The following is an 18,394-nucleotide window of genomic DNA, read 5'->3' as shown; positions in this document are numbered from 1 at the left end:
CTGTTCTGCAGATCTGACACCAAGCTGCACCACGGAACACATCCGTCGGTCGGCTTGTGCCGGCATTGACACCGCCTGTAATTGCGCTGATCTAAAAGTTTCGCTCATCGCAAAACTTCAACCTTGACATCCAACACAAACTATGGCCACCATGACGAAGTTGACAGACCAGGAGATAGCAGAAATACATGCGTTTGCCATTCAATTGGGGAAGGATGCTGGTAATATGCTTATGGATGCAATTAGCTATCGCATCGGGTCAAGGTTCAATGATGATGGCAAGCCAGAGACAGGCGCAGAATATGTGGACAAGGAGAACGCCGTCGATATCGTGACTAAAACTGATACAGGTATGTAATAAGTATTTTCTCGGTGATTTGTTTCATCGACAATCGCATCCAGTCCTTGCCGGAGATCTTTTAGGGTGCTGTCTGCTGACACCACACGTCCTCGATCCACAGACGTCGAAGCCTTCATCCGAGAATCTATCACGACTAAATATCCTACACACAGGTGCGGCGTCATTCTCTGATTTCGCACAACCGTTTCACTACTATCATCGCATTGCAATTCCACTCTCGCTGTCGCCCAAGGTCGCTAATTCTATGGTGTCTCGGCAGTTTTATCGGCGAAGAAACATACTCAGCGGGGACAACGCGAGATTACTTGGTGACGGACTCTCCAACCTGGATCGTGGACCCGTTGGATGGGACCGTGAACTTCACTCATCTTTTCCCAATGTTTTGCGTGTCTATCGCATTCTGTTTAGACTCGAAGCCTATTATTGGGGTCATTAATGCGCCATTTCTCGGTCAATTCTTTTCCTCCTGTAAGGGCAAAGGCGCTTGGTTGAATGAAAATCGACCTCTTCCCTTGATAAGGGAGCCCATCCCACCTATCCCGGCAAGTGCACCAAAAGGATGCATCTTCAGCTGTGAATGGGGCAAGGATCGGCGTGATATCCCAGGAGGTAACCTGCAAAGAAAGGTTGACAGCTTTGTGAACATGGCAACAGAGCTAGGTGGACGAGGGGGGAAGGGGGCGATGGTGCATGGGGTACGAAGCTTAGGAAGCGCTACCTTAGACTTGGCATATACCGCTATGGGCTCTTTTGATATCTGGTGGGAGGGTGGGTGCTGGGAATGGTTAGTCACCCAGTTATGTAAGTTTTTAATCAATTCGAGCTGATCAAATATCTAGGGATGTGGCTGCTGGTATAGCTATCCTGGAGGAAGCTGGGGGTCTTGTTACGACCGCTCATCCCCCTCCTGCTCCTAAGAGAGATCCAGTCACAAATGTGAGGCTAGGGAGTAGAGCATATCTTGCCATCCGGTGCGTACCCCCTTTCTCGTGGTAATCTCTTATTTCTAAAGTCTTTCAACAGACCTGCCGGTCCCGCAGGTAATGAGACTGCCAGACAAAGTCAAGAGAGATTAGTCAGGGAAGTTTGGGAAAGGGTTTGCAGCTTGGATTACGCTCGGCCTGGCGGTTAAGGACTACCGACAAAAGCGGAGTATTGATGATACTCTTACAAATGATATGTCATGCAGACAATAAAGCCTGTCAAAGGACGAAAGAACGATACACTGCGCTCAAATCTATGACACTAGAGTTATTATCTCTCAGGGACTCACAGAGGCTTGGGAACGGGCAACGACAATTGCAATTAAACTGAGCTTGATATACACGAACCGTGACTGCTATTACAGAACGAATTAGTTACACACTTCTTCCTACATTAAACATGGAATACACAACTCTTGTAGAGCTGCGAGGATCAGTAAAATGTTTCTCAATTCACTCAAAGCATTGGCCCATTGATTTAGCTATACTTCAAATTCCTTATCGAGTGCAATTTCTAGATCCTTCCCCTCTCTAAAAATTTGTTGGGGACATCTACGTGCTTAGATCGAATATACTCGCACAAGTTCTTGCCCAAGCTATCAAAGCTGCTTGTTGAGTTGAATCCTCGGTCAAGATGGTCTTTCAGCAAGAAATGAACAGCTCTGATATTGGGGAATTCGCATCGATCGATTTGCTTGCCCTTATCATCCTTTCCAAGCAGTTGCCGTAATTTAGCTACACTGAGGATCGACCGTAACCAATCCCATTCATCGTCGTGTCGAACAAATAGACCTAGGTTAGCGTTTGAGCTTTTGTCACCGGAACGACCCATAACCACGTATCCGAGAGGCGCACGGGTGGTTGGGCCAAAACTTGAAAGGTCGACGGGATTAACCGTGTCATAGCTAGGCTGCTCACGATCATATGTCTTTACTAGGGATGGAGCGGGGATGTCCAGGACAGAGCCGTCTGGCAAGTGTGCTGTCTCGTGAACGAAGGTCTGGGGTAATAAGCTGACCCAATACTCAAAGAACGGCCGGCCAATCGCTGTTCGCATATCTGGAGCCATGGTACTTCCAGGGTAACCTTGGAGAAGATTTTCGATGCAGAAACGAGCAAATGATCCGCGATCAGAGTCGACGAAATTGTTGCCTGATAGAATATCCGGATCGCGGGTCTGTGCGAATATTCTCATGTCAACGGTCGCCTCTTCCTGGGACTGAGGGTCCTCTGGCACGCCACCAGCAATCATGAATCGTAGGCACGAAAACTTGCTAAGATGCTCCCCCATCAAAGCCTTCGTTTGTCGCTCGACCATCGCGGCCTTTTCTTCAATGTCAAGGCCGGTGAGGTAGAAATGAAATTCGGCTTGATAACCGCCTTTTGCGGTGATACCAACTGATGTAACAGATTAGCTTGTGTGATTATGAGAAAGCAGAATTCACGGACCTTTAGTTGTTGCTGGAGGCGGGAGACCCTTGGCTCCAGAAACATGAACTTCGTTCTCGCCAATCTGTTTCAAATGCATATCTTCAATGGACGCTGTGACGTCGGAATTGTAGTAGAGTGGCCCTTGGATCTCATAAAGCAGTTGGCTGGCAACGGTTGCGATATTGACCAACCCATGTTTTCCTTTCTCCATGGAGATAACAGCTTCTCCCTTATGGTCGATGGATGCAATTGGATCTAGAGACCATCAGCTTCGCATTTGGATAGATATGGGGGCAACTCACAGCCCATATCAGTATCATTTACCCCGAGGTCCTTGAATCCAGAGTAATAGCCTCCAGTTGCGTATGTGCTACATTCAATAATGTGGCCAACCATCAGGGCACCAGCAAGCTCCGAAAGATTTTCTCGTTTCCATCCATACCACCACATTGCAGCACCGACTGTGACTGAGGCATCTGCGACACGGCCACACAGAACGATATCAGCGCCACCTTCGAAGCATGCCGCAATTCCAGTTCCGCCGAGGTAGCATTGTGCGCAAATCGGATCGAAACCCCATTCCTGGATAGGCTTGTTGGCGGGAAGGTTGTAGAAAGGTTCTCCTATGATCAAATCAGATTCTAGACTATACATCCTTCACATATGGGACATACCCTTCTTATACAAATCAAGTACGGCATCCGTAACATCATCGCCATCGACGACGCCAACTTTCAAGTTTACATTGTGCTTTTTGATCAGTTCTTTGACGGCTTCGGCAAGGCCATGAACATCACTCGCACCGGCGTTCACCGCAACTTTCGTGCCTTTCTTAGCGAGCCAAGGGATGGCTGGGTCCAACTCGTCGAGGAAGTACGGCTCGTAACCCTTTGCAACAACGGTTGAACCGGAAGTCATTTGCTTCTGCGCCAGACGATCTCTTTTATCCGACCCTCTTAGTGTCATATTGCATTCAGACATCCAGTCTCCTGTGATGACATCGACGTTTTCGTTCTTCGCCATATCGTGAATGGCACGCTTTCTATCATATACACCTAGGTATCAAATCAGAACGACAAGCTTTTCCTTACATCCATACAACTCACCCCCAGAGCAGCCAGCTATCCGAATAGGACGCTTTTGTGTGAGACCATTAAGGCCGTTTGAAATACTATCGCCAAGAGAACCCATGTTGAAGAATTATGATCATTCAAATTAGTAGCAATAATTATGAACAGTCACAATCGACTTCAGTCAGTAAGAGACGGGTATGCGGGGTTCAAATACTATTCCACCAAGTACATTCGCATGTTCTGTGGCCACCGTTTGCCCATCTGAGGTGAATCATCGCACTGCTTGGAATCGCGGGGCAATGTGGAGGTAGGGGGTCTCAGAGACCACTTAATGCAAGCTTATGCCACGCGCTAATGATTCATGAGAAGGTCCCGAGACTCTATTACAGCGCCTAGCCATTACACTCCGCATGGGGACATAGAAGTTCGGCCTTCTATTTCCTAGCGTGAATAGGGGGTCTTATCATTGAGATGCCACCAGAATACACGATCACTGAGAGATCGGTTCATCATGTGCATTCATTCACCAGAACCAGACCACATCTGGCTTCTGTCTTGTCAAAGGTGGGTGAACTCAAGCCTCTAAGATCAACTGAAGTGCGCGAATCGAAGTTATTCACATTTAGAGTATAGAGAAGATAGTTTTCATAAGCATTCTAGGCTCTTATTTTACTCAATCCATCGATTTGTGTGGCTAACTCTGGGACAAGAATCCTGACCTTAGCTTCAAGAACGAATGCTTTAGTCCTTTCCTTAAGTCTTTAGTATGCTTCACATTTTCTGCAACTGCGTTGCTCTTCGCGTGAACATCCCATAAATAGGTCTTGCTTTCGTAGACCTCGAGTGTAAAGAGCTTATCTGGTTGCAGCGGATCTTTATGGAGACCGTAGACCAAAGTTCCACTCTCTTCTCGAGATGTTGCAACTACTTCTTTCCAATAAGGGATAGATTGTGGCACAGCGCCTGTCCTATAATCCAACTCAGCGAAGGCAATGTATGGGTCGGCGCATTGGTCGACGTCTGCCCGGGTGAGATCCATGCCATCGATGACTTCCAGTTCACGGATATTTGGTTCACCTATTAGAATTTCTTGGTCTTTTAGGTACTGAATGAGGTCTTTGACCTCTTGCTTATTCATGTGTAAGTCAAAGGCTGCCTGATCCACATACCTTCCGAATTGTTAGATTAATCATAGGTACTAAATTATGATGATGGCAAATCACTTACTCTTCCACCACCCAAATGGTTTTGTCATCATTCTCATCCCTCGGGACGAAAGTTGCATACTTCAAAGTTCCTGTCTCGCTTTCCTGGGCATTCTTTGAAACAACAGTAAGTTTTGCAAGAAACTAGGAATTATTAGCATTATAAGCTTTTGCGAGAACAGAAGGTGAGATCACCTTTTCACGAGCCTCCTGACTCGCGGTGAATAGTGTGGCAATAATGAGTTTATGACCCATCGTGAGACTGAAAATAACTATTCCAGTATTAATATAAGCGTAAGGACTCTGCCGTTTTTGGTTTTGGTTTTATTTCTGTATTGCTTGCCATTCTTTCGGTGTCGCTAATACGAGGAGGCCGATCAACTAGACGCTAAGTGTAGTGTCCCCCGGGCGTTGTTATCCGCATGAGGTGGGTCTCAGCGATTACACCAGAGCAGCCGTCAGCGGAGTTTTTTTCTGTGTACTCTCTAATTGTTCAATTGAACAATTGACCCTAAGATACACATGCCATAAACCTCACCACTCTGAATCTCGTTTTACTCGAATGCAACGGTCTCGAACTTCCAGACCTTTGTGAGCATTTATTCAATCTATGAGAGCGTCTCATATGAATTCGTTGACCATCAGCGTTTTGTTCATAGCTTCGCTAATACGTCCGCTTCAAGCGAGCAATGTCCTTCCCGCATTTGAATCATCTGTTTCCTTAGAATCTTCCCAGTCGAGTTCTTTGGCAATGATGATACCTGCCACACGCCTCCTCGTAGCTTTTTGTAGCCACTTACCTGCTCGTCAACGCTTTTGTGTATATCCTTTAGTGCCCGTCTTGTATCTTTGTCACCGAAGACATGCTCCTTTAGTACCACCCAAGCTGCCGGCAGTTCTGTCAACTGACTCTCGTCCCAAATCGCTCCAACTCCCCCCTCAATCACGTGAGGGTGTGAATTGAGGTAGCCTTCAAGCTCAGCAGGAGAGACTTGGAAGCCCTTGTACTTGATCAACTCCTTGGTGCGTCCTACGATGCTGATGCGCCCTTCCTCGTCTATTCTTGCCACATCTCCGGTATTGTACCAACCAGGCAAGGGAAAAGCTGTACGATTCGCTTCCTCATTAAAAGCGTATCCCTTAGTTATATTTGGACCACGAAGCCACAGTTCCCCAGCTTCTCCTGGAGCCACATCCTCAGTGCTTCCCTCTTTTTTGAGACAGCCTTCTATATTAGGTAGCAGCTTCCCCACAGCTCCATCGGGTACGGTTTCTTCGCATCGTTGATAGGCTACGTATCCGGCAGCTTCTGTCATGCCATACAACTGGACCAGCTTCCAAGGAGCTCTACTCAACAGTCGATCAATGAGGTCTTTCTTGAGGGGCGCCCCGCCAACATTGATAATCTGTGCCTGGGAGAAGTCGAATCGAGACGTGACATCCGAGTTGGCCAGAGTCAGCACCACGCTGGGGACACCCTGAAAGCTGGTTGCTTGATTCGACCCGACCAGCTCGGCAAACTTCTCCAGATTGTATGATGGCATTGCGTGGTGCATCATCCCTGTATATGGAGACATGAATAATGGCATCGTCGTCATCGCGATATGGGCCCACGGCGTGAAAGCCACTGTACGAGATCCCGGGTGGAATTGTTTTGGGTCATGAGCACACAACTGGTAGACGTTAGACACGAAATTGAGATGCGTTAGCTCAACGCCCTTTGGTTTGCCTGTAGTCCCAGAGGAGAGGTGGATCGACGCCAATTGCTTAGATGTGTCTGTCCAATGTGGAATTGGCAACCTCGATGATCCGAAGAAATCATCGGGAATGTGTTGGAAGCCTTGAACTTCGGATATTATTGTGATTACTCGAGGTCGCTCCCATTTGATTCCTTGTTCTGTAAGGTCCTTGTACGCGATGTCTACCGCCTCGTTGATCGAGGGAATGGTCGGACCATACGCGACCACAAAGTGAGGTCTCGAGACTGCCAGACCATGCCCGATTTCGGATGCCTTTAGAGCATGATTTACAGGGCAAACCACTCCTCCTGTCCAGAGAATGGCGTGGAACACTTCAAGGTACTCAACACTATTCGGTAGCACTATTGCCCAGCGGTCTTGGTGAGATGGCCTCAGCACATCTGCAATGCCCTTTGCTATTCGTCCAGCTCGATCTCGAAGCTCTCCAATTGTAATGCTTCGGTTTGTTAGGCTGTCCTTCGCGATGAGATGCGATTCGGGGAGATTAGGGTATGCCGTCTCGTGAAGAAGCTCGGTTAGGTTTTTGTCTTTGGGGATATCGATCCAGTTGGAACTGTAAATTTTCATGATGACTCTGTCGCAAATGCTGCGGTTGAAAGCGAGCGCTATCAGTGATCTCGTGTCTCGATTCCCTAAATGAAGCCGTATCTTTCGCACGCATCGTTTTCAAACGAGATTTTCTCCAATGCAACGAGTCCAATGCCGCTCTTCCGGCTGACAAGATCCGAAACCGCGGGTTCTACACGTAGCTAGCATCATAGCGAATTTAGATGCTAGATGTAGCCCTTGACCAGGTACCTTATGCATCCACACTATTGATTGCAAGGCACACTTGGACAACATACGCTAGGTACTAAGGAACTTGTCGACCATGGGCCTCCATCCCCGCAGCGGGGTCCACGCAGTCTTGACTCATTAGAACAGTCAATCCGGGGTAGTTTGTTTCATAAGCAAGGATTCACCATGAGGAAACTAATGAATCAGCGTGGTCCGGAAACCGCGAGGCAAACCCCCTCAAACAAGCTCGGCTGGTAATACGCATCCGATGGTGGTTACCTTTCGCTTGCACGCGGGGCTCGTTGGCGCAAGTGATCCCAGAATCTGGAAAGCCTACAACGACACATACAGAACGTCAGACTGGCTTCAAAGGGCCGAGAAAAAGCTTGCGATATGGTATACGTGCAACAGTATGCATAAGACGTGGCATTCTAGTCCTTTGTTTCTTCTTTGGGCACCAAATCCCTCTTCCACAGCTATTACTTCTATTTGCAATCGATATGCCCGAAGCTCGAAGACCAATACGCATAGGAAACTGCTCGGGCGCCATCGGTGATGGGATAGACCAGATTTACCAGCTCGCCAAGGCTGGAAACATTGATGCTATAACCGCCGATTACCTCGCAGAGTTCAATTTGGCGTGGAGAGCGATAGACTTGAAAACACGGCCGGATCTAGGTTATGAAGCCAATTTCTTAGATCAGTTGTCTTGGAAGGAGGGTGAGGCAGCAAGGCTCGTAGCAAAGAGCCGCATTAAGATTGTTCACGATGGCGGGGCTTTAAACCCTGAAGGACTTGCCATTGCCACGGACAAACTTTTTAAGAGCCTAGGAATCGTAACGGTCAAGATCGCGTGGATCAATGGCGATAATGTGACTGATCAGGTGAAACGGGGCGAGTATGGACAGATTAAGCATCTTGACACAAAGGGTGTCACTCTACAGACCTCTGAGATCGAGACGATGCTAAGCGCGAATGTGTATACGGGACAGGCTGCAATTGTGCGTGCGTTGCAGGAAGGTGCAGACATTGTTATATGCGGACGGTGTTGCGACGCGAGTCCAGTAATGGGGCTGGCTTCCTGGTGGCATAGCTGGCGTCACAATGAATATGACAAACTTGCTGGTAGTTTGATGGCAGGACACTTGATTGAGTGCGGACCGTATGTCACCGGAGGCAACTTCTGCGGCTCGGCCGAGATCAAGGATATTCACCGCCTAGGTTACCCCATTGCGGAGATAGCTGCTGATGGAACTTGCATAATCACCAAATCGGAAGGCACCAATGGAGCGGTTACAATCGATACTTGCAAGGCTCAGTTGCTGTATGAAATTCAGGGACCAACATATCTGAACCCAGATGTGGTTGCTGATATCGAGCAGGCTCAATTACAAAGTGTGGGAAAAGACCGTGTCCGGTTGTCTGGGATTATCGGCTCTCCTCCACCACTCACGGCAAAGCTAGCAATCTGTCTGCTTGGGGGCTGGCAAGCAGAGCTTTCCGGTTACTGTGCCGGACTGGACACAGAGGCCAAGTTCAATCAAATGAAGACTGGCGTTCTACGCGAGATAAACTCCGCTGATTTCACGACTTTCAGCATTGAACGATACGGAGTCCCGCCACCCAATCCAAGGTCACAGCGAGACTGTACTGTGCAGATCCGCATGTTCGCCCAGTCTCCGAAGAAGGAGGCCATGACACAATTCAAAAGAGCAATATTTTATAATGGCATGCAAGGATATTGTGGCCTACACCTAGCTATGGATTGGCGGACAATGGAACCGCGACCTTATGTCAAATACTTTCCAGCGTTGGTTTCACAGACTCATGTGCCACTTTCAGTTACTTTTGTTGATGGCAAAAAGCTTATAAAGGTGCCACCAAAAGCTAAGAACGACTGTGTCTCGGAAGCACCACCTCAAAGAACATATGAGCCAGCATCGAGCTATGACAAGACTTCAAGCACGGAAATACGGCCACTGGGCGACCTAGTGTTTGCGAGAAGCGGCGATAAAGGTGGAAATGCGAATGTAGGGTTCTGGGTTCGTGATCAAACAGCTTGGCCGTGGCTTCAGTCGTTTCTATCCAGTGCTAAACTTATTGAGCTACTCGGCGACGATTGGAACGACGCTTATAGAGTAGAAAGATGTGAGTTTGGCAATCTCTGGGCTGTCCATTTTGTCGTCAAAGGTATTCTCCAGGACGGGGTAAGCAGCAGTAGCATCATCGATGGTTTTGGAAAAAGCTTTAGCGAGTTTCTCAGGGCGAGACATGTGTCACTACCAAGAGATCTAGTTCAACAAGAACAAAAGAAGCGCTCAGAAGCAAGAGCATTGGTAGAAATGGCCCTGCCAAGACTATGAATAGCATCTTCAAACTCAATAAGACAAATCGGCTCGGTTACTCTACTTTCAATGTAAATTTCTCCATTTGAGATAACATGTGAGCCGACTTTTCAGTGAAGTCATCATGGCCCGATGGTCTACCAAAGCAGGAACGGCCGAGGAACATGGAGGCGTATCTAACCGAAATAGATGCCTGTGTGGCTGGATCTCCACTTCCGGTGCCGAACAACCACGCCCCGAGCTACCCCACATTCGCTCCTCTTGTACAATATAATTGCGAGCTCCGTCTATGGGGAAAGCGCATGAATTCCAGTACATTTACTACAACTGAACTACTATATGACAAAGAGCAATCAATGGCACCTAATGACAAGCCCGTGAAAAATGCGTCGGGGAGATACGACAACGTCGACTTTAGAAAGGCAGTTGGATACAGGTACCCCCCTTTAAAATGCAGCTACAATCGTCGCGACGTTCTTCTCTTCGTCAGTGGCTCACAAAACAGAAACAATCCAATGGCACCTTTGCTGACAACTTATCTACAGGCAAACGCAATTGGAGTGCAGCAAGATGAGCGTCACTTTCTGTATGAGTTACACCCCAAGTTTGCGGCATTCCCGACCTTCCCCATCAACTTAGCTTTCAAGCAGACGGATCAAGATGTCTTTGACTTCATTGCTCGTACAACATCCGCCGAGGTCCCAGGTGTTCCCCCCTTTGATGCACAGCGGTCGGTTGATGGCGAACGGGGAATTGAAATTATCCGACCTCTACCTGTCAGTTCAGATGGGCTGGACTTGGAAATTCACAACAAGGTTATTGGCGTCTATGATAAAGGCTAGTCAATCCCATGGTTCAACATCCACTTTGAATATGGCACTGATATATATATACTGTGCAGGAGGGGCAATGATCATGGAAGCGGAACAGGAGCTGGTCGATGTAAAGACCAACACGGTTTATGTCAAAATGACATCCATGGCGTTTGGGATCGGTCAGGGTGGGTATAATGGACCACGTGGGCCGTCAAAGCCAGCCAGCAAGCCGCCCAATCGGGTTCCTGATGCCAAGCATACTTTCAAAACAACTCCCGAAGTAGCTCTTCTTTATAGACTATGTGGTGACTACAACCCGATGCACGGCGACGAGGAGTTTGGTAAGCGGGCCGGTTTCAAAGGATCCATTCTGCACGGGCTGGGAACTTGGAATATTGCGGCTAGAGGTCTTCTAAGAGAGCTTGGGAACTCGGATCCAAATAGACTCAAAGCTTATGGTGCTAGATTCAAAAGTGTAGTGTATCCGGGAGATGAGCTGGAAACCAGGATGTGGAAGGTTGGATCAAAGGACGGATGCGACAATATTATGTTTGAGACCATTGTCAAAGGCGATGGCCGGATTGCTCTGTTCGTTTCCCCGTTTCCGCCGCTTCCTGCACATAATAACGCTAACATTATATAGCTCAAATGGCTATGCAAAAATCAAGCAAGAAACTAGTAAGTTGTAATACCACGTCATTCAGATGTCTCGCTTCAATATATGTCCCAGTCTCGGCGTATTAGAAATTATATTGTAGAGTTTAGCAAATTCAATCACATCACGAGAATAGCAGATCGTGATTTGACTTTTGTGGGCTACTATTCAAACGAGAATCGTCTAGATGTGTGATGGGAACCAATTTGGATCCCTCTTCTCTCTATAGGCTGCGAGACCTTCTGCTGCATTTTTACTTCTAAGCATATTCTCTGCCCACAATTCCTGACCTCTCATTGTAGCTCGGCTTACTCCAGTCTCCCACGCTTCTCGTGCGGCAAGCCTTGATATGATGACGCTATCGGGGCTCAAGGCAGCTATGTCTGCGGCGTAATCGATTGTTCGCTGTAGTAGTTGCTCTTGAGGTACAATTTCCTTCACGAGCCCCCATTGAACAGCTTCCTCGACGCTGAGAACTCTTCCCGTCAGGATCAAATCCATTGTACGATGATTTCCGAATAGCAGCATGCATCGTGGTAGGGCTCCTGCAAGAGCAGAGACCCCGCGGAGAACCTCCGGAAGACGAAAGTCGGCATTCGGTGAGGCGAAGATAACGTCCGCATTTAGTACCATTTCCATGCCGCCTCCTGAACGATAATCAGTTTCGCGTTTTCACAATCGATATGCATCCACTCACCATGGGCGTGCCCATTGCAAGCCACTACAATGGGCTTTTTGCCAGTCCTGTTGCTCATTCCACCAAATTGTCCCTGAGGGTATTCAAGTGCTATGTCATTGGTCTTAATGATGTCTAGCCGTTGTTTTAGGTCCATGCCTGCACAGAAAGACTTTTGCCCTGCTCCAGTAAAAATCGCACATCGTAGTTCCGGTTCAGCGTCATACCATTTCCATAAGGCGCCGAGCTCAATAGTCGCTTGCACAGGCAAGCAATTCATGTACTGTGGCCTATTTATTGTCACGAGCAAGATATGCTTGCGAGGAAATGAGATAATCACATGGTCGACGTGTGGATATGGATTTTCAATCCAAGACGGCACAGGGTTCTTTGTTCTTGGAGTTGCCATGTTTAGCTTTGGGCGTCGTTGGATAAGCAAACTTGCACTCTTGTACTGAACCGCGTGTCTCTCCCCCAAACGTAAAAGTAATTGTTGTCAACGTGGTAGCATAGAAGATGTCGAACCTTTGCAACGTGCTCTTAGCACACACGCGTCTAGCCGATTTCAGCCGTGAAGCTATTGCCAGCCATGGTTTTCCGGTCCAACATTCGGAGCACCGAATCCGTGAGAAGACCGAGGATGTGACCAGTTGTTTTGACCTAACCTAAGCAATGAATCATTAGGGTGTAATTCCTAGGTCGTCTTCCCCCCTTTTCTCCACCTTCCCCGCGCCCCCTAAATGGACTGTGGGGAAGCTGGAACGCAGGGATGGCAAAGGTCCGTCCTCCTACCTATGCAGCGAGCCAATCAGAGGCTGATAATTACTGCGTTAAAATCCATGGATATCAATACTTCAATTAGTGGCAAGAAATACGGAAATGCTCAAGCGAAGGCAGCACCCACTCCCGGCCCCTCCCTGTGCATGTGCAGCCCGCCATCGTTGGCGAACAGCGAACCACGGCATTCGCACATGAACTCTAATCCCGCGGCTGAACTCGCCATTGGGGTAATCTAGACAGAGAGCGCTCTTTGAGCAAGTTCTTCGTCAACGAGGATTTGTCGTGTATACTGACTGGACAAATCTCAAATTATCGAACCGATCTATGGAAAATTCATCACACTTACACGATTAATTGATTGCCAGCTTCCAACATTCTGCGTTCGCCAAGAAAAAAAATCACCGCGTTATCTCGGTTTTCCAATAGCGCGATGGCGCAAACAACGACGCCGCCTCCTCCGACACCAGCTTTTCTGAGGCTGTCTTATCCAGCCCCTCGCGTTTTACTTGTACGAATGGAACGTCCGAAAGATCTCAATGCCATGTCGACTGCAGCACAGTGGGAGATGGATTCTGTGTGGAAGTGGTTTGATCAAGAACCATCCCTGAGCGTGGCGATTATAACGGGAACTGGACGAGCCTTCTCTGCGGGAGCTGACCTGAAGGAATGGAACAACAGCATGTCCTCGGATGCGGATCCCAAAAGCCGGATGGGCAATGCACCCGCTTTTAAACCTCTCAGCCGAAGGCTGGGGAAAAAGCCGGTTATTGCAGCCGTGAATGGATTAGCAATGGGAGGGGGTTGCGAATTCATTGTGAATTGTGATCTGGTCATCGCAGCAGAGGACGCATACTTCGGTTTGCCTGAGGTCAAGCGAGGTATTGCAGCGATTGGGGGCGCTTTACCGCGGCTTATACGGACAATTGGCTTACAAAGAGCGTCTGAAATTGCCCTGACAGGAAGAAATGTGACAGCACAGGAGATGTTACAGTGGGGTGTAGTAAATAAGATCGTGCCCAAGGAACAGGTGGTCGAGGAGGCGGTCAAATACGCAGACATGATTGCCAAGAACAGCCCGGATGCCATTATTTGTACAAGAGCAGGGCTGCGCCAAGGATGGGAGACAGCCAGTGTAGAGAGGGCTGTAGAATGGACACTTGAAAAGGAGTTTGCAGAGCTTCAAAGGGGCGAGAATATTCTAGAGGGCCTAAAAGCGTTCTCCGAGAAGAGAGATCCTAATTGGAAAGGAAGTAGACTATGATATCGGCTCTGTGGGAAATGGTTAGTGTGCCAGGTTCAGGATGACGGAATTGAGGCCAATTATAGATCTAGAGTGCATATGAAGCCGTCTAAACGCATCTCATGCCCTTCGTATTTGCCTCTAGGGTATAGTTCTTTACCTAGTTATACCGTAGATTCTTCTCAACGAATCATATTCATCCAGTGAACCCGCGTCCCTGGGTTTGGGTTTCAGGTAGGACGATCTTGGGAGCACAGATACATTCCGTCGCCGAAGGTCCAATGCTGGATGTTGTTGTCCGGCATGGCACTACAAACCTACAGATGCCAACAAGGCCTTGCAGTTGCTGCACCTGTTGATCGGCCGAAAGGAAGAAATGATGACTCGTTGCCAGACTTTATCAGCTATCAATTTGTGAAATGACAAAAGAAAGATGTCTTTCATACCTGCGTCTCTCCCCTCCCGACAATCCGTAAGGCTTGGGCGAGAAGTCTCCAACATTGATGATTCAGTAGTGGCTGTGTATGGGTCCGTTCAAGAGACGCCTCGGGCACACCATCCGAATCAGGTCAAAATGATTGAGCGCAACCATTTCCCCGCAAAGTAAGTCTGGGGTGCCATTTTCCCGGAGTCTGTGGCGCCTAGACCCTCTCCTACCTTTTCATACTTTGGGCTGTGCTAGAGGATCAACTAGGGGGTACAAACACCTTGCTACGCTGTGACCGCGTTGGCGCGTTGGCTATTTACTTGATATACAAGTTCGTCCCTGATTCAAAAATGGTAGCTTTTCAACTTAACTTCATTTCAACCACCTCAGCAGTCCACACATCGGTACTTTGAGTCCTACCAGATTAATCTGGCTACAACCATGGATGTCAACAAAGCCATGGAGCACGAAAGAATTGAAAATGTCGAGGCCATGCCAGATAAAGGTCACCGTCGCCCCAGGGACGAAGATGATGCGTCATCGATCAGATCTGAGGCTTTAGGAGATGATATTCCCAAAGGCTATTTCCATTCGGTGAACTTTTTAGGTGCACTTACAGTAAGATCCCTTCTTGATGATCTACAGAACGTTTCGAGACCTGATATCTCTCAGGGCTTTTGCCTTTCAGCAATTTCGGCATACATCTTTTTGTTGATGCCGACAAACATCCTGTGAGTCCTTGTAAATCAGCACCCGTTCAGGATCGAGCCTCAGCTAAACTATAAAAGGACTTATATCAATGCGGATATCGGTTAGTTCATTCTAAGTATCTGTCAATAACGCTCCTAACTATCGATAGGGCCAAGCGCCTATATTTCATGGGTCAACATTGCTCGAACACTTGCTTTGTCGTTTACCTACACAATCCTCGGTCGTCTGTCAGATCTCTTCGGTCGGCGCTGGTTCTTCATTGGTGGCAATTGTGTCGCACTTATCGGCATCATTGTGTGCGCCACTGCCCAGAATGTGAATTCTTTGATCATTGGAAGCGCTATTTATGGGTTGGGAGAGACAGTTCAACTGAGCTTCAATGTTGCGTAAGTCATACCTCCGCGGCACCTCACGATAGATTGCGTTTCCCCTGCTAATTCCCCTGGTAGTATTGGCGAGCTTGTTCCTAACAAGTACCGACCAATGGTTCTGAGCTTTATATTTGCAACAAACGCACCGTTTGCCACATTCGGACCAATCATGGGTAAGCCATTCCGTACAATTTGCGTTTCAACTATGCTGAACATTACCTGAAGCCCGGAAGCTCATTCAGCATTCCAACCTTGGGTGGAGGTGGACATACTATATCAACATCATTGCCGTTGGATTGGCTATCATTTTGCTATTCTTCTTTTATCATCCGCCCACATTTGAGCTCCTTCACGAGAGAAAGACCAAGCGACAACTGCTGAAGCAGCTGGACTGTAAGTTTGATTCTCTCTGACGTTCTCAACTGCTAATCTTGTTAGACCTTGGTATTTTTCTTTGGACCGCGGGACTTACTCTCTTACTGATGGGCATTTCAATGGGTGGCACCATATATCCCTGGAAGTCAGCAGCTGTGATTTCCACTCTTGTTATTGGTGCCGTCTTGCTCATCGTGCTCTTCACCTGGGAAGCATTCGCCAACTTGGCCTACCCAGCTATCCCGGTCAAGTTTTTCGCCAATCGCGGGTTCATGGCCCTCGTCTGCTGCGCTACTGTTGCTAGTGTGAGTCTTGTAACATGTGAATGAGTGTGGAGGTAATCTAACGAAATGATGGACAGATGTTCTATTATTCGGCCGTGTTGCTCTGGCCACAACAGGTCCAGGCACTGTTCACCAAGGATGTCACCTATGCTGGCTGGCTTTCGGTATGTTCATTGCTTTCGAACCGCTGATCTATGCCTATGGTGCAATTCTCACACACATGTTAGACTACCGTGGGCAGTTCAACAGCCCTCGGACAAATCTGCGCCGGCGCTATCGTCAAATGGGGCGGAAATGTGCGATATTGGATTATCTTCAGCACCTTTGCAATGGTAGGGTTTGTCGGTGCACTGGCATCACTAACCCCGGACACAAAGACGACGGGTATTGCACTCACAATCCTCGGCCCATTCTTCGTCGGGTTCATTGAGCTTGCCTCACTCGCCCTGGCGCCTCTGTTCTGCAAGCCTTCTGATATTGGTCTTGCATCCGGCTTGCTTGCCTCAATTCGATCGGCCGGAGGATCGATCGCAGTTGCTGTGTACTCTACGATTTTATCGAACCGCCTAGCAAGCACACTACCCGCCAACATTGGGCCAGTTGCAATTGCTGCAGGACTTCCCGCCGACCAGGTCCCAGCCCTTGTGGCGGCAGCGAAAGCGGGCAAGCTAGCAATGTTCCCCGGAATCACCGACGCCATCACTGCGGCCGTGACACGCGTGATGCCGCTTGCATATTCTCAAGCATTCAAGACAGTCTACCTGGCCAGCTTGGGTTTTGGTGGCATCGCGATTGTCGGATGCTTGTTTTCGAAGGACGCGGCAAAGTTTCTGACGAGCACTGTCGAGAGAAAGATGACAAATACAGGAAAAGACGTCGCCTTGAAGAAGGCTGATACGGATGTGTAAAGGAAATGCAGAGTACTGACCCGCACTCGTCATGGATGAGTGATTCGTGTAGAGATCCACCCCAGGTTTTTGTCTTGATGGTCAGGGGCAGTTGGTGCTTTAGAGCAGCGGACCTAGAAACCATTGCAATGTTTCGAATGCGAGCCTTCATTACATTTGCGCATTGAAATTGGCATGCCTGAGCTCGACTTTCGAGCATAATCTCATCGTGCAACCAGTCATTCGAGTTCTGCACGGTAATTATTGCTTCACTCCACTAAGAAGCGGGTTCATAGTTGCGTTCGTCAATGCCCGCAGGGAGTCTGGGGGCGAGCCCAGCCGGGATCCGGAGTGGCTGCAATGCCCGTAGTGGCGCCTTGCGGACGTGTCTACCCCGCACAGCGCCTACTTCTACATGTACAGTACAGTACAGTACTTAGACCCGGCAGCATTGCCATACCAATCCATGCCAGGCGAGCAAATTAATGTTATGCTTGACATTTCTCGAATCCAACGGCTTGTATTGTATGGCCGACCACCGCTTTCCCTCTCTTTTTGTCTCCCCACCTTTCCACGTACTCCTATCAGATCAACGTCTCATCACCGGAGGTCACGCACAGCGGCGGCGAGGAGGGTGAACAAGCCTGTTGTTCGCCATCATACCATCGCGCGTTGATCATCTTGCTGTTGGCGGAATAGTTGAGATGCAATGAAACCGCTTCTGGTTGTCTCTGTGCAACTGAGAATCGTTCAAAATACCTGCAACATGTCTCAAGCTCCTTCTGGACCATCCGCTGTGTCCCCAGCATCTGGGTCTTCCGAGTCCTCCTTTGGGAATGTGAAATCCAAGGAGCTCGAGTTGCAGAGGAAAAGAGCAAGGGACCGCAAATCACAGCAGGCGATGAGGGACCGGACTAAATGGACAATCGCAAATTTGACCGAGCAAGTCAGCTTTTTGACTCAGACGTTGGATGAGCGAACTCGAGATGTCGGCCTTTTAGATGCCAGGCTCCGCATGCTGGAGACTGACAATGCTCATCTTCGAGCCCAGAATGCCGCTCTACAACTCAGCTTGATCGGAAGTACTGCGGTGCACAGCCCTACAGAGACAATAGCTCTGCCGACGAAACCTAGAGACATCTGGGAGATGGCGCCCATGAACTCTCCGGCGTCTTGCATTGCCGACCAGATACTTCAAGGCTTTCTGGATTCGAAACGCGGAGAATGTGTCATGGTCG

General features: G+C 48.5%; 3 protein-coding genes across 3 annotated transcripts; 2 read left to right on the top strand and 1 right to left on the bottom strand.

The window, feature by feature from the left end:
- Positions 1-1,858: 1,858 nt before the first annotated feature.
- UCRPA7_4357 (putative duf1446 domain-containing protein) lies at positions 1,859-3,966 on the bottom strand (the record flags this gene model as incomplete). Its single annotated transcript, XM_007916906.1, has 5 exons — positions 1,859-2,742; positions 2,794-3,030; positions 3,078-3,398; positions 3,450-3,830; positions 3,882-3,966. The coding sequence occupies 5 exons, from the start codon at positions 3,964-3,966 to the stop codon at positions 1,859-1,861; spliced, it is 1,908 nt and encodes a 635-aa protein (XP_007915097.1).
- A 6,484-nt stretch (positions 3,967-10,450) lies between these two features.
- UCRPA7_4356 (putative peroxisomal dehydratase protein) lies at positions 10,451-10,777 on the top strand (the record flags this gene model as incomplete). The annotated part of the gene is made up of 1 exon (XM_007916916.1): positions 10,451-10,777. One exon carries the CDS (start codon positions 10,451-10,453, stop codon positions 10,775-10,777), a length of 327 nt encoding a protein of 108 aa, XP_007915107.1.
- Positions 10,778-14,969: 4,192 nt separating this feature from the next.
- On the top strand, positions 14,970-17,177 carry UCRPA7_4355 (putative trichothecene efflux pump protein; the record flags this gene model as incomplete). The annotated part of the gene is made up of 7 exons (XM_007916905.1): positions 14,970-15,033; positions 15,388-15,625; positions 15,689-15,783; positions 15,836-16,003; positions 16,139-16,290; positions 16,386-16,433; positions 16,497-17,177. The coding sequence occupies 7 exons, from the start codon at positions 14,970-14,972 to the stop codon at positions 17,175-17,177; spliced, it is 1,446 nt and encodes a 481-aa protein (XP_007915096.1).
- Between the last annotated feature and the right edge of the window lie 1,217 nt (positions 17,178-18,394).

This window comes from Phaeoacremonium minimum (assembly GCF_000392275.1).
Source record: "Phaeoacremonium minimum UCRPA7 unplaced genomic scaffold PA7_03_scaffold_334, whole genome shotgun sequence".
NCBI classification, from domain to species: domain Eukaryota; kingdom Fungi; phylum Ascomycota; class Sordariomycetes; order Togniniales; family Togniniaceae; genus Phaeoacremonium; species Phaeoacremonium minimum.
The sequence above is the reverse complement of the archived record's forward strand: the minus strand, read 5'-3'. Positions and strand labels throughout refer to the sequence as shown.